The sequence below is a fragment of the Ahaetulla prasina genome, chromosome 6 (genome assembly GCF_028640845.1).
Source record: "Ahaetulla prasina isolate Xishuangbanna chromosome 6, ASM2864084v1, whole genome shotgun sequence".
In the NCBI taxonomy this organism is placed as follows: Eukaryota; Metazoa; Chordata; class Lepidosauria; order Squamata; family Colubridae; genus Ahaetulla; species Ahaetulla prasina.
This window is the reverse complement of record NC_080544.1, coordinates 102,296,016-102,315,148: the sequence shown is the minus strand read 5'-3', so window position 1 is coordinate 102,315,148 and position 19,133 is coordinate 102,296,016. Positions and strand designations below refer to the sequence as shown.

Sequence of the window (19,133 nt, the reverse complement as noted above, 5' to 3'; positions counted from 1 at the left end):
TTAAAGAGTTGAAACACGGGACAAAGTCAAAAGCCTCGAGTTGTACCAAGTTAACAGTCCAATGTGTTCAGCAAAGCGCTTCCTCATTTTATGGGCTAAAACCCCCCACTACCATTTCTGACAAAAAAAAGAACAAAAAATTCTTTTTTTTAAGGTTGAAATCGCCTCGCCAGGGACTTAACTGGCCAGGAATACAGAAAGGCTAACAATGGTCTGTTTGATCTTTAACCGGAAGTTAAAGCCCTAGAAATCCTCTCCCGTTTTCTTTCCTTCCTTCCTTCCTCCCTCCCTTCCTTCCTTCCTTCCTTCCTTCCCTCCCTCCTTCTTTCCTTCCCTCCCTCCTTCCTTCCTTCCTTCCTTCCTTCCTTCCTCCTCCTCCTCCTCCTCCCTTCCTTCCTTCCTTCCTTCCTTGCTTGCTTGCTTGCTTCCTTGCTTCCTTCCTCATCCATACTTCAATTTAAAAAGCTCGCGGGTGGGGATGACCCACTCAGTTCTTCTTTTTTAAAAAAAAACTGGTTCAGAAATAAACCTGAAAAAAGCTCCTTTTCCAGAGATTTATGGAATCAGAGGGTTTCTAGGCTGTCGTTTCTAGGTGAATCACAAACTGGTAAGTTTCTGCCCTGCCCTTTTTTTTTTTAAAGGGCAGCTCCCAAGCAAAGGGTTAAATTCAAAATTCACCACCCCGCCCCCCAAAAGATCTGCCTAGGGTGAAAATTCGTTTTTTTCAAGGCCAGATTTTCCAGGAGAACCGAAACCTCCGCAGTTAGATGTATCCTGGAGGTCAGGATACAAACCCTAAGGTTTTGAATCATTGAACTACCATCATTTTCCGACACAAACACGGGAACGGTGCATGGGGGAGAGAGAGAAAAAATAATAATAAAAGAGAAGTGGCTACAATTGCCGGCTCTTTATCGTGTATTATTCATTGATGTAGATTTGCAGCTTTATCTTTTAAACGCTAATCTCGCCTACTCAGATGTCAAGATTGCTGGACCTTTTGCAACAAAAAGAAAAAAGAAAAAAAGACTTTTTTAATATAAAAAAAAGGAGAAGCAAGCCCCCCCCTTTCTAATTTTGCTATTTTAAATAGAGCAGCAATGACGTCAGGCGGCATTAGCATAGAGGAAGGGGCTGCAGTCAAGTATGGCGAAGATTGATAAGGCCCCTTCGGAGGAATTTGCTGCTTGTTTTCATGCATTCATTATTGCTCGCTGCCCTGCAGATTTTGCAATTTGTCAGAGCTTAGGTCTTGGGGGGGGCGGGTGTTGGGGTAGAGGAGAAGCATGGAGCTGTATAAAGGGAACCGTCTCGGGCTCTTTCTTAATCAGGGTCCCCCCCCCGCCCAATAAAAAGGACATTGGAAGGAGGATGCGCGCCTCTCCCCGCCCCCGCCCCCGCCCCGCTCTCCAGGAGTGGATTTTGCAGAACGAATGCCACGCATTGGTCTCTTGTCCCCTTGTAAAATGTGGCGGGGCGGGGGGGGGCGCTGGGAAATCACTACTTACATGCAAATGGGCCAAGCTGAGATTCATATTGAAGTGGAGGGGGGAGAGAGTTTGCGTTTCTTTCCTGGAAAAAAAATAATAGGTTGCTTTGCCTTAAGGTTTTTCTGTAGGATTGCAACCAGGGAATCGCCCTGCGCAGGATGGGCACTGGGTTATGGAAAGGTCAAAGAACTCTTTGAGAGTTTAGCACCCCCAAATCACAGCTTCCCCAAGTCCTAGCAGGGAGCAACCTCATCCGAAGCCTCGCCTCCAGTGGGAAGAAGGAAGAGGTTATATAGAGAATGTGTATATCTTATATTTCCAACATTTATTCGTCCCACCCCTTAGGAAAACGTTATGATGAAGGGGGGCAGGCCTGCCTGCCTACCTCAGTTGGACTACTAGATTCCAGTGGTGGGTTTCAAATTTTTTACTACCGGTTCTGTGGGTGTGGCTTGGTGACCGTGGCATAGCTTGGTGGGTGTGGCAGAGGAAGGATACTGTAAAATCTCCGTTCCCACCCCACTCCAGGGGAAGGTTACTGCAAAATCCCCATTTCCTCCCGATCAGCTGGGACTCGGGAGGCAGAGAATAGATGGGGTCAGGGCCAATCAGAATTTTTATTACCGGTTCTCCGAACTACTCAAAATTTCCGCTACCGGTTCCCCAGAACTGGTCAGAACCTGCTGAAACCCAACCCTGCTAGATTCCCACCTGGCAGCCTGAACTTTGGCTCAGGGTTAATTCAGGTTTAACTCGGGTTATAGAGAACCCCAAATGCAGGTCAAGCTAGCTAGGTCATCCGTTTTATCCTGTGCCTCCAGATGTGCTGGAGAGTTCCATTACAAAATTTGGAAGGCAGCGAGGTTTTTTTTTCGGGGATGGGGGGGGAAGCTGAATTAGAAGCAAATGTTGAAGGATGAGCTTGGAAAGCAAAGGCTGGGGTGTGTGGGCTGATCTAGTTTCTCCCCCTCCCCAATTGAGGGTCAAATCCGTCGTCCCTCTTTTAAATCTTAGTCCCACGGGGCTAAATGCCTCTGCCAAAGTGGGCAATAGTTCTCGATCGAACAATCCAACGGGGCAGCTAGCAAGGAAGCCTAACATATATAAGGAAACCGGAAAATGGAGTTCTTTGACAGCTGGTGGTGTCCTTTGGTGGTGTGGTCAGGAGAAAGGTTGGGCAGAAACTCAAGACTTGCCCAACTCGAATAACCATTTGTCTGAAGTGGTGGAGGGTTTCCTGCCTAAGCAGGGGGTTGGACTAGAAGACCTCCAAGGTCCCTTCCAACTCTGTTATTCTATTCTATTCTATTCTATTCTATTCTATTCTATTCTATTCTATTCCATTCCATTCCATTCCATTCTATTCCCTTGACCTGCCCCGACTTTTCTTCCTTTTTTTCCACCTCGATTTTCTCCATGCGTGCAAAACTACCTTTTCTGGGCTTGTAATTGCCAACAGACACACTCCCCTCCCACCCCCCAAAAAAGCCCACCACCAAAAAAGGACCCAGTAATCTCAAACAACCACCACGAGATCTTCCCCGAAAAAAGTGATTTTCTACTTGTGCAAAACCGCCTGGGCCCAGTTCCCCTTAGCTCACCTGGAAAACTGTGAGACCATTCCCACCCACCCCCTTCAAAACTCACCCTAACTTTGATTGGAACCCACCACCCTGTTCGAGGGAAACTCTCGGAGATTCGGGGTCCTTCATTTTGGAACGTTGAAGCTGGACCTTCCAAATATCTCCCCCTCCCCAAATCTAACTCCCACTGAAACCAGGGACTTGGTCACGTGGATATCAGCCTGACAAACGGTTTAAACCCGAGTTGACAATCTGGCCTTAGCTGAGTCAGCGCCCCCGTGAGTTCCTTGTCTGTGCTCTTGCAGAAACCCTTGTCTACACGTGACTTCAGCCAGGCAGCCCATCTGGGTGGTAGCTACAGGTGTTCTGTTAAATGCTGGGTTCCCTCGGCGTGCTTAACTCAATTATCGAATTCATACATTACACATATCCCTTAGATTTGCACAGCCAGAAGAGTTAGGTTCACGTGACACTAACCCACCCACCCATCCCCCACATACAGGCGTGCACCCAAACTAATCAGGGTTAAAAACAACAACTAACCACACATATAATATACAAGTAGTCGCTGGGTCTTTCACTTACCTGGTTTAAGGACCGTTGTGTAAACCAGAGCGGAGAAGAGAAGAGGCAGCCGGGCTACTAACATCCATTCTCCCTAACGGGGTGTGGATTGTTATTAATGGATTGCTTATATATTAACATGTCACTTGAAGGCAGTGGCAAAATTCTCACTTCTTTTAATGGCCCGCCTTGCCTTCGTAAATACCTTATAAATGTATGTTAAATACACCATTAAAAAAAAGGCAGTTTGCACCAGCACATCGTCTGTTGCAAGGCTACACACGTTGTCCCTCCGCGGAGGCTGTTTCTGTTACAACGAAAATCCCTCCCGGGGTGGGGGGGTTTGATGTGCCCCACGACGGGCTCTTTTGCCTTTAGCAACGGGCCACATACAGAGGCCCACAAGGTTTGACTATAACAAGCCGCCTTCACACGTGAGTTTCTTTCCCCCTCGACTGAAGGAGGGGGGGGGAAGGGCCTGCGCCATCGCCTCTGAATGAACTGCTGCAAGATTAGCGGGGCAGCCTTGTCTTTGAGTCGACGGTTATTTTTAGAAAAGAAGGAAGAATTGCTCTGCAAAAAGTGGGTGGGCTTTGTCACAATTAAATAGGGGAGGGGGGGGATCCACAAAGCAAATTAACTGATGAGAAGGCAGAGAAAAAGCGCTTCAAGCGTTTGAAGCTTCTCCTGAGATCGAGGATCCGGGCTAAGTTTTAAGCTTCTCCTTTCTCTGACAGTTCCTTCCTAGCGCTTCCTCAACTTTGCACCGCGCTAAGGAACCATCACTTCTATCTCTTGTACCGGCTTCCTTTTATTTCTGTCTCTGAAACTGTCCGCAGCTGCGCTTTTGGCTAGGAAGATCTAGTCCAGGTCGGTTTTTCAAAAAATACATATATATATTAGGGCAGGGGAGAAGAGGAAGAGAGATTTAACTCGGATCGATTTTAAGCCTTTTCCTTCTAACTCGGAGTTGGGCAGGAATGGAGACAGAGAACGGGTCGTCTTTGGTTGGCCTAAAGACACCCCAAAAGTTTGTGGTCCAAGTCAAAACTCTACTTTGGAGAAATGGCTATGGAGATTTCTCAACCATCCCAAAGGTGCTTTTTTTCCAAAACTTTTGGTCCAGTTGGCTTTGGGGGAAAAGCACCTTCGGGTGTCCTGTGGCAGAGTTTTGTTTTAACCGTAAATATCAACTTGCAAGAACAATATCCATCTCCTTTCAAACTTCTAAGCGCACGGATGGGAACCCAACCACTGTTCCCACCTGTTGGCCAACCTTCTTCCTTGGGGTGCGGGTGGACTGGAGGGATCCATTGTGGAGGGGGGGGGAACCGCACAGCTGTAAGTAAAATGTACCAGAAGGAAACCCAAGCGGTGGTTTCTTCCCCTCAGAGGAAGACAAGTACTTTTCCCCAGTATTTCTTTAAAGGCGGCGGGGAGAAAAAAAAATATATCCAGCTATCAAAAAAAGGTCCATTTAAAACAAAAAAGCAAAACACGGAAATAAGATTGCTCAAAGCTTGCAGATGTGCTCCTTGGGGAGGGGGTTTTAATATAAATTAAAATCCTCAAAACAAGCGCGATTTCCCTGAGAAAATTGTGTCTGGGTGCGTGGGTATGCGTTACCCGCCCGACTGCCTTCTCCCTCTCTTTTCTCCCTCTCCCTCTCTCTCTGTGTATCCCTCTCTCTCTCTTTCTCCCTCTCTCTCCCTCTCCCTCTCTGTATCTGTTTATCCCCCCTCTCTCTTCCTCTCTCTCTGTATCCCTCTCTCTCTGTATCCCTCTCTGTGTGTATCCCTCTCTTTCTCTCTCTTTCTCTCTTCCCTCTCCATCTCTCTCTGTCTCTGTGTATCCCTCTCTCTTTCTCTCTGTCTCTGTGTATTCCTCTTTCTCTCTCTCCCTCTCTCTGTATCTGTGTATCCCCCCTCTCTCTATCTCTCTCGCTCTCTCTTTCTCTCTCTTATAAAACTAGTAGGGATCAAACACAGCGCGTGGTTTCATTTCCTTCCGAATGCGGCCTTATAAATGACGCTGCAGATAAACGGCGTAACTTGCTTCGTCCCCGGCTCGCTTTAAACCTGAGCAACGTGTTCACTCCAAGGCCGCCAACAGCCCTCTCCGGACCGCAAAGGGCCGGAAAAATCGAGTGGGATGTGACTTAACGTTATTTTCACCCACGGATCTTTTGAATGGTTCCACGTTTATGAGCGCCGCCTAATCTAGCCTTCAAATAACTTGGTGTCTCTGCTTCCTGGGGAAAAAGAAAATCAAACCATTCGTTGTTTTTTGGGATTTTTCTTTCTGGACTTCTTGGGAGGTCAAAGATGGTCGTGTGAACGAACCTCTTATCAACCCGTTTCTTGAATCAGGTTTGAAGGGGGGGGGTTGGCGTCCCTGCTTCCTTATCAGCAAGTATGCAAACGTGTCCCCCCCCCCCCAAGAAACCTGCCCAGGATCCCGCCCTTCGATCACCAATCCGCAACAAACCAGATTCTAAAATCAACCTGGAGTCCATTCAATGAAGTTTAAGGGGACAGTAAGACAGGAGCGCGCAGAAGTCGGTTGCTGATCTCACCACTGACCCGGCGGGAATTGAGTGAAAATAAAACTCACTGAGGCATACCGTAGGTGGTGTGGATCACACGCAGACCTCTATCCAACGACAAACTAGGGAAACCATTTCTTCTCCCCCCCCCTCAATAAATGCATGCGTTTTTTAAAATATACACGCATTCCCATCCGTCCTGCGATTCTTCCACTTCCCACGACTTGTGGGGGCGGGGGAGGGGGGGCGGGAGAGAAAAACCTAGGAAGCTAAAAGTAAACTGAGACAGGTTTCGTATTTTCTGGGCCATCCTTTTAGTCAAATACACCATTTCTCTAGACCGCTGGCCCGCAAAGTCTGTGCTGCCGGTTTTTCCCCTGTGATGCCTGTTCGTGCGTGCCGCGGATATCCCGATTCAACACCCGCAGCCCTGCGGGCGGACGACCTCGCAGAGAAAACACCCGTTTTCCCTCGGCGAAGACCTTCCCCCGTTCTACCCCGAAATGGCGAGAGGTAGAAGTACCTTTTTAAAAAGCCACATTGGGGAAGCCAGAGAGATGCAGAAAGAGCCCTCACCGCTTTGAAGCCGTCCTGTCGGGCAGCCAGGTGGGTTCGCCTCCGGAGGTGTGGGGGGAAGGGGAGAAGAGATTCTCTCCCGAGATCGCTCAACCGCAAGAATGTGTCGCTGGAGGAATAAGGACAGCTATTACAACCAAATCTACTAGCAGTCTAAATAATTAATTGAACCGTTGCTCTTTGACCCCTGCAAAGTCCAATAGGGACCCGTTTGTAGTAATAATACCCCCCAAACGAGCCCTTGTCAAATATTCATTTAGTGGTTAATTCGAGCCATTCCCCCATGGGACAGGCTGTAATACCAGCCTCCGGCTTGCCAAGAAACCCTGTTGATCTACTTCGGAAGGTCAGCAAAATATTTTAACACTCCGTCTTTAAATCCTGAGGGAGGGTAGAGAGGTAGAAAGGCTGTCTGTACATAGTATGCAGATTTATATATACACACACATATGTATGCATGCATATGTTTACACACATATCCATATGTGCATATGTGTGTGTATATATGTATGTATGTATCTGCATAAATATATTTATTTATCTGCATAAATCTATATATATATATATGTTTATTTATTTACAGAAGATTTCTTCATCTTCCTTCTGGCTCTGTCTTTTGGCCGAAGATATTAAATTAAGGCTCCGATCACCACCACCTAACACAGGTGAACCAACCCAAGAAAAGTTCCGCGCAGCCAGGATCCGAGGTTCCGTCTACCCAAAAAGGATCGTGACCGGCGCTTTAAAAAAAAAAAAAGAGGATAAGGAAACCGAGAAGATCCGAGAAAGGAAGCGGGGATGGGGATGGGGTTGGGGGGCGGGGGAGAAGAGGGGAAAGCTCAACGAAGGTGCACTGTGCCGAAAAATCTCCAAACGGCTGGTTTGCATGTGCTAAAAAGTCCGTTGAAAAACGAAGTTTTGCATGGGTAGCGTTTTTGTACCGGCTTGTTTTCCTGTGAGCCAGTGGGGCCCTTGGAAATGCGTGCCTAATTCCAGCAAGAGTGAGGATTCCAAATGCTCGTTCTTAAATACACACACACACACACACACACACACACAGAGAGAGAGAGAGAGAGAGAGAGAGAGAGAGAGAGAGGACGACTAGGTGGTGCATTTTTATCTTTGTTGTGATTATTATTATTTTTTAAAAAAACGATGCCATGATTGTCCAGCCCCGCTTGCTCTCTCATTTGGAAGAGAAACAAATCCTCCACTTCAAGAAGTGTTATTTGGTTACAAGGAACAATTTGCGAGATTTCTTTGACCCCGCGCACTATCGGGGACGGGGGGTTAGTTTGGTTAAGCCGGATTCACACACACACACCCCACTTCTCATTCCCCACGTGTAGCTAACAAGCACAATGGATACAGTCTTCCTTTGTCCGATTGTCAACAGTTATGGCAGGGGAGAGAGAAAGAGAGAGAGAGGGAGAGGGAAAAAACCCACCTAGAAAGTTAGATTTTCGAAGACTGGAAAAGGAGAGAAAGCTTGAAAGAGACTTTCCTCCTCTCCGGTTCGAAATGGAAACAATTCTTTCATATTTTCCGGCGTTCAGTAAGAAAGATGACAGACGGGGAAGGGGGCGATAAGAATTTCCAATACACAACACGTTTCTGGCCGATTTCAGCCTGCGGTAGAGCGAAGAATAAACCGGCGACTGTTGGTTTATTAAACGGCGCTTAAACGGCGGAGATAAACGGGTCCTTTTCCTCTCTTAGAGGCCTGGTTACGAGCGAAAAGCAAACGCAATTTCGCAAATGTAGGATTCACCCAAATGCGGAGGCCCCAAAAGAGCTGCGAGATTCCATTTAAAAGAAGCGAAGCCACGCAATTGAAGCCCAGGCCGGCTTAATCCCAGGTAAACACCGGGAAGAAACCTAGAAACATTCGTCCTATGTCCTATGCAGGCATTTCCTGAACTCCTCCCAGCCCCTCGGATATATTTTTTTTTTAGAGGCCGAATATTTTAGTCGGCAGGCCAGTTTTTTAAAACTTGATTTCCCGGATAAATTCAATAGCCTTGGGGATTTACAAAACAGCGAGACGGTTCCAGCTTTGCCGGCTCCAAATCAATTAGATGGCCCAAGTGGAAGAAGCTGGCAAGATCAGCCCTCAAATAGAAGTTGGGAAGGAAGGAAGGAAAGAAGAAAGGATGGAAGAAACCAAAGGAGAATGGCCATTTCTCGGCTCCCAGAATGACAGAAAGTCACAATTTACGAAATCCCCCAAACTACGGTCACCGGTCAGGATTTAAGCGCGGGGAGACACGGGTGGTGGTGGCATTGGAAAGGGGGTACTGGTTCCCTATCCAAAGCTAATCGTTCTGCCATCTCGGACTTCCACCCGAGGCCTAACAGAGGCCTCTATCACTATTCCTCTTGGTTAGTCAGGCTCAGATCCTCTGAAGATAAATACCGGCCAAGCGGAAATCAAATCCTACAGGCCGGTGACTTTAGTTGGGGGTTTCTTTCCCTCTGCGCCCAGTTGGGATAGAGGCGCGCAAAACGAGATTACGCCGGCCCTAAAGGTGATTATGAACCTGGGGAGGTCGGGCGCCTAGTCCAAAAATTCCACACACACACCCGCAAAACCCGGAAAACCGTCCGGGTAATTTAAATCTGGGATTGACGTTCCCCATAAAGGGCTCGGCGACGGATCATCTAGTCTTTTCCTTTCCACGGCTTGGATGGTGCTACCCAGCAGGTGCGCCCGCCGACGGGTCTTGGGGAGAAGGAGGGAGAGAGAGGAAGGGAGACAGAGAGAGAGAGAATGAGAATGAATCCAGGGCCGCCTTCCTTTTAACAGACTCCGTTTACCCTTTTCAAAACAGAAACCTCCGAAGGCGCAGCAAAAAAAAAGAAAAAAAAGTTAACCAAGATCGACGTTCGCCAGCCGGATGCTCTCTATTTAACTGGGATTTTTGGATCTCGGGGTGGGGTGGGGGAGGAAGAGGGGAAGGGGAGGATTCGCGGCCGCTTTTTCTGCCACAGGCTCGCGGGCGAAGGACGAATTAAGGAGGAGCCGAAAGAAGGACTTTGAAGAAAACCTAGGGGAGTTAACCTCGAAGGTGCTTTCTGTTTCCGCTGCTCTCTTTCCTTCCCTGAAAAAGAGAGAGAGAGAGAGAGGAAGAAGAAGAAGAAGAAGAAGAGGAAGAGGAAGAGGAGGAGGAGGAAGAAGAAGAAGAAGAAGAAGAAGAAGAAGAAGAAGAAGAAGAAGAAGAAGAAGAAGAAGAAGAAGAAGAAGAAGAAGAAGAAGAAGAAGAAGAAGAAAGCGCGCTCCCAAGTCACAACGTTCTTAAAACACCTTATTCCTCTGCCCTGGGGGGCGGGGGGAAGGAGAAAAAGAAAGCGAAGGGCCCCTTGATCGGCCCGAGCAATCCACAGCCTTTCTGCAACGCCGACCTATACAACTAGCCCGGAAGGGGGTGACGCTGCTGCCCCCGCCCCAACTGCCAGGACCCGCTCTCCGGCAAGGCACATCCCGCAGCGCCGAGCCCCCTTCGCCCGTTCACATCCTGCTTCCGGAAGGCGACGAGGACACTCTGAAAGAAGCGAAGGGAACCAGCAACCTCTCTTGGTTTTGTGTTTTTTTTAAAAAAAATATTATTTTTAAAAGTTTCCTTCCTTCAGCTCTGGGCCACCAAGCCCATGTCCGAGGGAAGGGGTTTTTTTTGTGGGTCCTTCGCAACAAGTGGTCACTTCTACCCCCGCCGCAAACACCGCCAAACTTCCTTCTTTACCACACCGAAGGAATTAACTGCTACCGCACCACCACCACCACCACAACAACGTCCTCCTGCCCCCTCAGTATCACCATTACTAACAACGCAACGCATTTTATTGCAACACTTCTCCGAGGACTACAAAGCCAGGCCCAGTAAAACTAGCCACTAGATGCATATTTATCTTTTGGTGAAAAAAAATGGTCGTTTCATACGCTGATCGGGTCCTGGGCCACGTGAATTTCAAATGCTGTTTTCCTGTTTCATTAAAAAAAGTCACTAGCGTTACAATGACCCTGGAAAACCAGGCTGTGGGATTGCCCTCACCTCGCAGTTTTTTTATGCTATGCTAAAATCATTTAACCCCAAAGCATATACCACGATAAAACATTGACCAGGTTGGATTCGTGCTTTTTTTAAAAACAAACAAATAAACAACTAAATGAATAAATGAGTGAATAAATTGCACCCTGCTTGTAAAAATAAATCAAAGACTCCAATGTACTTTCAGTGTCCATATTTCAAAAATTTATTTATCTCAAACTGTGTATAATGGTGTAAAAACTGAGGTTGAATATGAACCTGTTTAAAAGGATGATATTAGTTCAAATATATATATGGGTATATATACATATTCTCGTGTGTGTGTTTGTGTGTTCATACCTACACACATATGTATATATAAATATATGAAGGACTGTTGCCAGACTGATTTCAGATAATACACAGCCGAGTTTTAAAGTACAACTACTGGAAATGAGAAGAGGGAGGGGGGAATAAAAGAACTTAAAATGTCATCACAATAAATTTACAGAAATATTACAAACCATAAGAAAATATTTCAAACACAGTTTTAGGTTGCTCTTTTGTTGTCCTTTTAGCCAAACAGGATAAAGTTTGGAAACAAAAAGGGCTATTTTAAATTAACAAGGTATGTGGACCTGCAAGACAAGGTTTGTTTGTTTTTAACAATGTGTAAAAAAAATTTTTAGTACACCCTAAACTGTTGCCCTTTTTTTAATTAAAAACAAAAACAAAACAGTTCAGTGGTATGCAATTACTTATTCTATTTTTTTTTTGCCATTTGTACAATTTGCTAAAACAATTAAAATGCCCAGATCTTCCTTTTAAAGTAAAATTCACCTCCTTGTTTGTGTGTGTGTGTGTGTGTGTGTGGGTGTTGCTACTATGAATTCATTTGCAATCACTACAGCGTGGTAAGCAGACTTTGTTGTATTTTAAAAAATAATTGGCAAATGCTCAGGGTTTCTCCCCCCTCCCCCACTCTGTCTCTCTTTTTAATATAAACAATGAACTTTTCGATTGCCATGTTTGTTTTGATAAATACTGTACAAAAGTTGCTTGCAAATATTAAAACATTTCCCATCCCCATTCCCTGGCTTTTCCCTCCTCTTTCCTAGGTCTCTTTCCGGAGACTAGTTCTAAAGAATATGGATAAAAACTTTTTTTTTATTTAAAAAAAACTTTTTTTTTTGCAAAGTACCGTTTTTACTGGAACTGGATGGGGTTGGGGGGGGAAGCGAAGAGAAATGTTTGTTCGTGGGGGGGGCAAAACAAGTTGAGTGGAGTTGATCCCTCTCCAAGCGGAGAGGAGGGGGAAGCTTCCTGTACAAGTTCCTTGGTTGGGTTATTAATATTATTATTAATTATTATTATTAATAATAGGTTGTGGTTTTTGTTTTCCTTTCCCTTTCTGATTTTTGTATGCGATCTGCTTTCCCCTACCTAGTTATTTCTCTGTACAAAAATAGTGCCCGCCCGCTCCTCCCTCCACGGGCCCACCGGCCCACCCCACCCCCCAAAAAAAGAGGCGAGGAAGATGAGTGTGGGGAGGGGGGAGAGGCAGAAGAGTCCAACATCGCTAAGAAAAGTTTTGTCTTGCTTGGTTGGGGGTTTTCTCGCGCTCCTTCCTGCCGAGCCCCCCCACCTTCCCGCGCCGCCCCCTGGGGTCTTACATGTGGGACAGAGGAAGAGTGCCGTTTATCGCCGCTCCTGGCACAGGTGCGTTCTGATAATGCTGCGACATGTGCAGTCTGCTGGGGGCGGCCGGCTCCGCCACGTCGGCTCCGGGCAGGTACATGCTGATCATATCCCGAAGGTCTCCGCCTTGGCAGGGAGCTCTGGAGTGGGAAGAGGACGTGACCACAGGCGGGCTGGAACTCGACTCCGTCTTGACCCCCGAGCCCATGGAGCTCAGCCCCATGCCCGGGGTGGCTTGCTGCGTGTAGGACATGGTGCTGTAGGTGGGCGAACCGTTCATGTACGTCTGGGAGCCGGTCATGGAGTTGTACTGCAGGGCGCTGACGTCGTAACGGTGCATGGGCTGCATCTGGGCAGCGGCGGCGGCGGCGGCCGCGTTGTGGGCGTTGAGCCCCGGGTGCTGCGGGTAGCCGAGCTGCTCCTGCATCATGCCGTAGCCGCCGTTGGTCCAGCCGTTCATGTGAGCGTAGCTGTCCATCCGCTGGTTGACGCCGGCCGCGCCCAGCGGAGCCCCCACGCCGACTCCCGCGCCCATGGAGTTGGAGCCGGGGGCCAGCAACCCACCGGGCAGCGTGTACTTATCCTTCTTCATCAAAGTCTTGGTTTTCCGCCGGGGCCTGTATTTATAATCCGGGTGTTCCTTCATGTGCAAGGCGCGCAGCCGCTTGGCTTCGTCAATGAAGGGTCTCTTCTCCGCCTCGGATAAAAGTTTCCACTCGGCCCCCAGGCGCTTGCTGATCTCCGAGTTGTGCATCTTGGGGTTCTCCTGGGCCATCTTCCTCCGTTGGCCTCGGGACCAGACCATGAAAGCGTTCATGGGTCTTTTGACCCGGTCGGGGCTGTTCTTCTGGCTGTTGGCCCCCCCGGCGTTGCTGTTCCCCCCCGTGCCTCCCCCCGGAGTCGCCTGGGGGGCGGGAGGCTTCAGATCGCTTTCCATCATGTTGTACATTCAAGCGGTTGTTTTTGCCTGCGGCGGGGGCGAGGCGCAGCGGCGAAGGCTCGGTCAAGCAACCCGGGACGGGCGCTTAAGGGCAACCGGAGCTCATACAGGGCCCGCGAGGGGCGAAGAAGTCCCGACGGCCGCTGCCTCCCCTTTTCCCCGCCCGGCCGGAGTCCAAGCGGCGGCGGCAGCAGCAGCAGCAGCAGCAACCGCAACAACAGCAACAGCAACGACAGGAGCCCCCTGCCCGCTGGCCGCCCAGCCGGCCAGCCAGCCAGCCAGCTGTGAGGAGCCTCCAAGGAAGCAAGGGAGCCAGTCAAAGGGTGTCCCGCGCCGGGCTGGGCTTCTCCGGGAGGGGAGCGCTCCCTCCCCCCCAGCACCAAACTCCGCCGAGGGAACCGGCGCCGGGATCGCCTTCGACTGACCGGCGGCGGCGGCGGCGGCGGCAACAAGCAGGAAGATCGGCGACGGCAGCCCTCGGACGGTTATTCGCGGCGCTTCATAACAAAGGAGGCAGGATCGGAGCGTCTCTGCGGGGAGAAACTTCTTCCAGAACCTGCCGGCGTCTCCCCTCCTTCCTTCGGCCGCCTCTTCCTCGGCAATCTTTCCCCCCGCCCTACTCGCCGGAGCTCAGAGTCTTAAGGAACCGGCCGGATCCTTGGTCCCCCGTCCCTCTTTTGCTGGGCTTTGTTGTGCTGCCCCCCACCCCCCGCCAAACCCTCTCCCTCTCCCTGATCTCCCTCTCTCTCTCTCTCTCTTTCTTTCTCTCTCTCTCTTTCTCTCCCTGCCTTGACAACTCCGGATACTTTTTTGAACAAGTTAATAGACAACCCATCCATGTGATGGGGGGCTTGTCAGAGAATAAATGCGTCCGCCCCGGCCAATCAGCGCGCTCCGGCTCCTCCACTGAGGACAAGTCTCCCCGGCGAGTTTTGCATGAAAAGGGGCGGGGCTTCCCGCGCGCGCGCCAGCCGGGACGGCTCGGCTAGTGTTGGGGTGGGGGGTGGGGGGTGGGGGGTGGGGGGTGAGAGTGGAAGGAGGGAGAGCGGGAGGCGGGCCTTGGAGAAGGCGAGAGCGCTTCCCCACGGGCCCCTCGGAGCGCCTCTTACGAGCAACAGGTCACACACGCCTCGCGGAGGAAGTGTGTAAACAGCATTGTTGCTACATTAAAAAAAAAAAAGCAAAAACAACGCGCCCCCTCCGAGGAAGGCCTGCTCGGCTTGCAAGTTGCTGGTGTCTTGCAAAAAAGAAAAAGAAAAGAAAAGAGGGAGGGAGGGAGACAGAGAGAGAGAGGAGGGAGAGGGAGAAAGAAAGAGAAAGAAGGAGGGAGGGAGAGGAGGAGGGAGGGAGAGAGAAAGAAGGAGGGAGGGAGAGAGAGAAGGTGGGAGGGACGAAAGAGAGAAAAAAGGAGGGAGAGGGAGAAAGAGAAAGGAGGAGGGAGGGAGAGAGAGAGAGAAGGAGGGAGAGGGAGAGCGAGAGAAGGACGGAGGGAGAGAGAAGGAGGGAGAGGGAGAAAGACAGAGAAGGAGAGAGGGAGAGAGAGAAGGAGGGAGAAGGAGAGAGAGAAGGAAGGAGGGAGAGGGAGGGAGGGAGAAAAGAGAGAGAGAAGAAAAGTTGCAACTTTTTTTTGGTGTGATTTGCAGTGAAGGGTCGTCCCCACCCCACCCCTTGCGAAAACAGGGTCTGGCTTTCCGGTAACAGGCCCGAGGGATCATCTCTACCAAGGCCTCCTGAGAGATCCCTCCGGAGGGAAATCCCTGATCGTGGGATCGACCCGAGATCGGGGGAGTAGGCTGGAGGTTCCTGCCCGGAGCTGATTCCCGGCAGCCTTCCTTACAGAAGGAAGTCTCAGGCCCCTTTCCTCGCAGGGCAAAACGGGGGCTTGTGGTCTATCTAAGGAATCTAAAGAGGGCCTCGACCCGGGTGGTGGTGGGGGAAACGGGGTTGATCTCTTTCCTATCATAGCAACCCTGGCAAAGAAGGCCTGCCCGTCCCACATCCTCGTGGCTAAGTTCCCCTTCGGATGGGCGGCTGCGCCCACATCTCCCTGGATATGAGGTTGGTCCTCCCCCCCACGAGGGCTTCCAACCCCAAGGCCTCTTTGCCCTCTCCTAGGACCGCCGTCCCAAGGCCAATTTCTTCCACCTGTTGGAATGCGGCCCGGTCCACGTCGCGATCCCGCGTGTCCAAGAGGAGAGTCAAGCCCCCTGCGCACCCACCCTACCCCCGCCTCCATCTCTGTCCATCTGGAGATCTCACGGCTGGACCGGCGCCAAGTAACGGCTCGCGGTAGGCGCGGGATAGTTCTCTCTCTCTCTCTCTCCTTCCCCGACCAACGCCAGGGTCTCTCCCCCCCCACCCTCTCCCCTTCCTCCCTAGTTCCACGGCTGGAAGCCACGCCAAGCTAAGCCTGCGCGCTGTCTCCCCTCCCGAGCATCTGATCTTCTTCCAGGAGACGTTAGAGACGGGAAAGAAAGCAACAAACAAATGCGGTTTCTCTCCCGCAACCGGGGGGCTCTCCCCTTCTCTCTCTCTCTCTCTCTCTTCGCCCCCTCCCCGGTCGCCTCTTTTTCTTCCACAAAGCGAAAAAGGGAGAGATTCAATAAAACCCACTCACGCTCACACACGCGCTCCCTGGGACTTGGAAGCATAAAGGTTCTTCCCTCCCTCCCTCCCTCTCCCCCCCACCCGGCGGGCCTTTTAACGTTTTTCCCCCTGCAATTTTAAAGTGCAGCATTATTCCTTCTCAACGTCCATAAACACACAGAGTACCCCGCAAGGCTTGGGAAGCAGGTGCGCAGGTACAATAAGAGCAGGCCGAGAAAAGCCAGGTAGAAGTGAAACGTCGCTCTCTCTCTTTCTGCAACGAGAGATGGGACGGGGGAAAGGGACGCGCGGGGTGGGGGGGAGAGAGAAGAGAGAAGGTTCAAGAAGTGCGAGTTCGGGACAACACAACCGTTACAAATAGGTATTTTTTTTCTTGTTCTTGTTTTGCTGTCAGTACAAGCTGCTGAACAAAACCGCCAGCTAAGTTTATTCCACAGGCTGGGATCTTTGTGGCTGAAAACGCACGTAAAATACAAAGAAGGAAGGGGGGAGCGGGTGGAAAGAGAGGAAGGAGCGATAAAAAGAGAAATAAATATTCAGCCATATTTGCTACATTAACTGCTTTAAACATGCAGGATTCGTCTTTGGAAAAAACAAACCAAAAACCGAGCCGGATTTATTGGCCAGCACATTTTATTCTGAACTCGGGAGGGAGAAGGGGGCCCGGTTGTTCTTTGCCCCAAAAGCTCTCCCTTCCCCCGCCCCCCCCGCGCTAAATTATTTTGTTGCTTTTTTTCCCCCGTGTCCATTTCCACGGGAAGGGGTCCCTCCCCCCCCCCCATAGCTCCTGCCTAAACTTACACAATTCTATAGTTTTCATCAATTTTTTTTAAAGCTAGTGAACTTTGTTTTTAAGTTTCAAGCAACTGGAAGGTTTTTTTAAAAAAACGAATAGAAAAGGTGTTTCGGGATTTCCCTTTCTTTTCCTTTAATGTTGTTGTTGTTGTTTTTTGGAGGGTGGGGGTGTATCCTGACGCCTCTCAGACCTCTGAAAGCTATTGAGGAATGTTTAAAGAATTCCCGATCGGCTCGTAGGTAAAGCTCGGAAGCACAGGGCACAGAGAACCACAACCGGAAAAGTTGTTTGGGAAACACACAAAAGGAAAAAACGCCTGGAAAGGCGCCCTGAACTTTCTGATCGAGGGTTTACGCATAGGCTTGCTGCGCCCCCTACTGGTCTCCCTGCATTTCCCCCTCTAAAAACAAAACGAAAGGCAGAGAGAGAGAGGGACAGAGGGAGGGAGGCAGGGAGGGTGAAGAGAGAGAGAGAGAGAGACGAGCTGACTATAGGGAAACTCCTATAGTTAATACTGAATATTATCGCTGTTATTAAAGTTGGCAGGCTCCGCTTTGCTGACCTCATTAACATGAGTTGGCTTGTTCGTGGTTTTTCTCTTCTGCTGAGAATGATGGGTTCGGAAGAGAAATGGGGCCGTGGTCTACCAACTTCAGACTAGCAACTTCAAACATGATTTTCATTTGCTTGAATTCCCTGATCTGCAGCCCCAGATTTTTTTATTATTATTATTATTATTATTTTGAAAAAAATCCTTTTTCGGGATTCCCCCCTTTCCAATATTGAAAAATTAAAAAAAAGAAAAAGCGGCTATCCGGACCTTGTCTTATATAACCATCCGAGATGTCCAAACACTTGGTTAACTTGTGTTGTTTACCCTAACCCTTGAAAAAGTCCTCTAAACAAACAAACAAGCAAGCAAAACTGAAACAAAAGCTGCGCAATTAAGTTGGAAGGAAAAATAATGGGTGTGGAGGTAGTGATTTGCTCGAGGGGAGTAAAAACAATAAAAACGGATGGATATTTCAAATTTGCAGCCAAGCAGCGGACCGCGGCAAGGAAGGCACTCTCCTCTCCAGCGTAACGCTATAACTAGCTTCTTCTTCTTCTTTTATTTTTATCGGCCCTGAACTCTATAATAAGAGGTTAAAGTAGTTGGTTTGTCTCTCGCCTAATTGCATTTACCCCATAAATAAACCGTGTCTGCCTTAACGGGCGTATTTAACGTTTTATTTTAATGAGCTGCGCTTTCAGAATGGATGCAGGTCAAAGTCCCCGCCGTAGATTCCGAATAAATGGGCTGGATAAGATGTAAAAAAAAACAAAAACCCAACAACAACAACTATCTTATAAATAAGATTAAAAACCGATCGGGATTTCCCCCCGCGCCGCCTTCTTGCTTTCCAGCGCCGGTCTTCCGCACTTTCGTAAGGTGTTTTTTAAAGTTTTCTTTGAAAATCCCATTTATGTTCGCGGAAGTCAAAAAAGACGGCGCGAATCCCAGTGGCAAAGGCGGGTTCAGACGAGCGTTTCTCCCGCTTCTTCCCCCCCCCCCCCACGAAAGCAGGTTAAGACCGCGGCCTGGTAGAAACCAGCCTTGAGTGCGGGATTTGAAATCCGAGGGCGGGGGGGATTTTCAAAAAACCGCGTGGGCTAAAAACGTACGAAAAAAACGAGGAAGAGGTTGGCCTTTTCCAGAGATACGGAGTTAGGTATTCAGACAAGCGGCCGGACACGTTTCGGCCGCGTCTCTTTATTTTCTTTCTGATACTTGGGGGAAAAAGCAAACAGCAACAACTCCTCTTAGGGTGCTTTTTGGGTGTCGGGCGGGCGCTGGCTACGTTCAAAACCCCAAGGAGGGTATCCAAACGCCCCACCGGCTTTCCTCTTACCTCGTGCAATATTAGTCGAGTGTTGTATATTGGAAGAAGGATTTAGTTGGGATAAGATTTTTTTAAAAAAAATTAAAAAAATAAAAACACCGACTTGTTTCAATTCGGGCTTTTCAATCCAAACTTCTCAATGTTATTATCTTGTCTTATACGTGAGAAGGGTTGAGGGAGGGAGGGGGAGAAATCGCCAATCAATCTTTCTTTCTTTCTTTCTTTCTTTCTTTCTTTCTTTCTTTCTTTCTTTCTTTCTTTCTTTCTTTCTCTTTCTTTCTTTTTCTTTCTCCCTTTTTCTTTTTTTTAAACGGAGGTTTAACTCGCACCAATTAGGCGAGAACTAGCCAAGCAACTTACTATTATGATGCTCGTTAAAAACCCCTTCTTTTCTGCATCTGCATTTGAGTGTGTTCTCCCGGCCTG

At 49.1% G+C, this 19,133-nt stretch overlaps 1 protein-coding gene across 1 annotated transcript; it reads right to left on the bottom strand.

Moving 5' to 3' along the window:
- Nucleotides 1-908: 908 nt before the first annotated feature.
- On the bottom strand, nucleotides 909-14,111 carry SOX2 (SRY-box transcription factor 2). Its single transcript, XM_058188921.1, has 3 exons — nucleotides 12,457-14,111; nucleotides 1,509-1,572; nucleotides 909-997 (listed from the first exon to the last, which is right to left on the bottom strand). The coding sequence occupies exons 1-3, from the start codon at nucleotides 13,428-13,430 to the stop codon at nucleotides 983-985; spliced, it is 1,053 nt and encodes a 350-aa protein (XP_058044904.1). The 5' UTR covers nucleotides 13,431-14,111; the 3' UTR covers nucleotides 909-982.
- Between the last annotated feature and the right edge of the window lie 5,022 nt (nucleotides 14,112-19,133).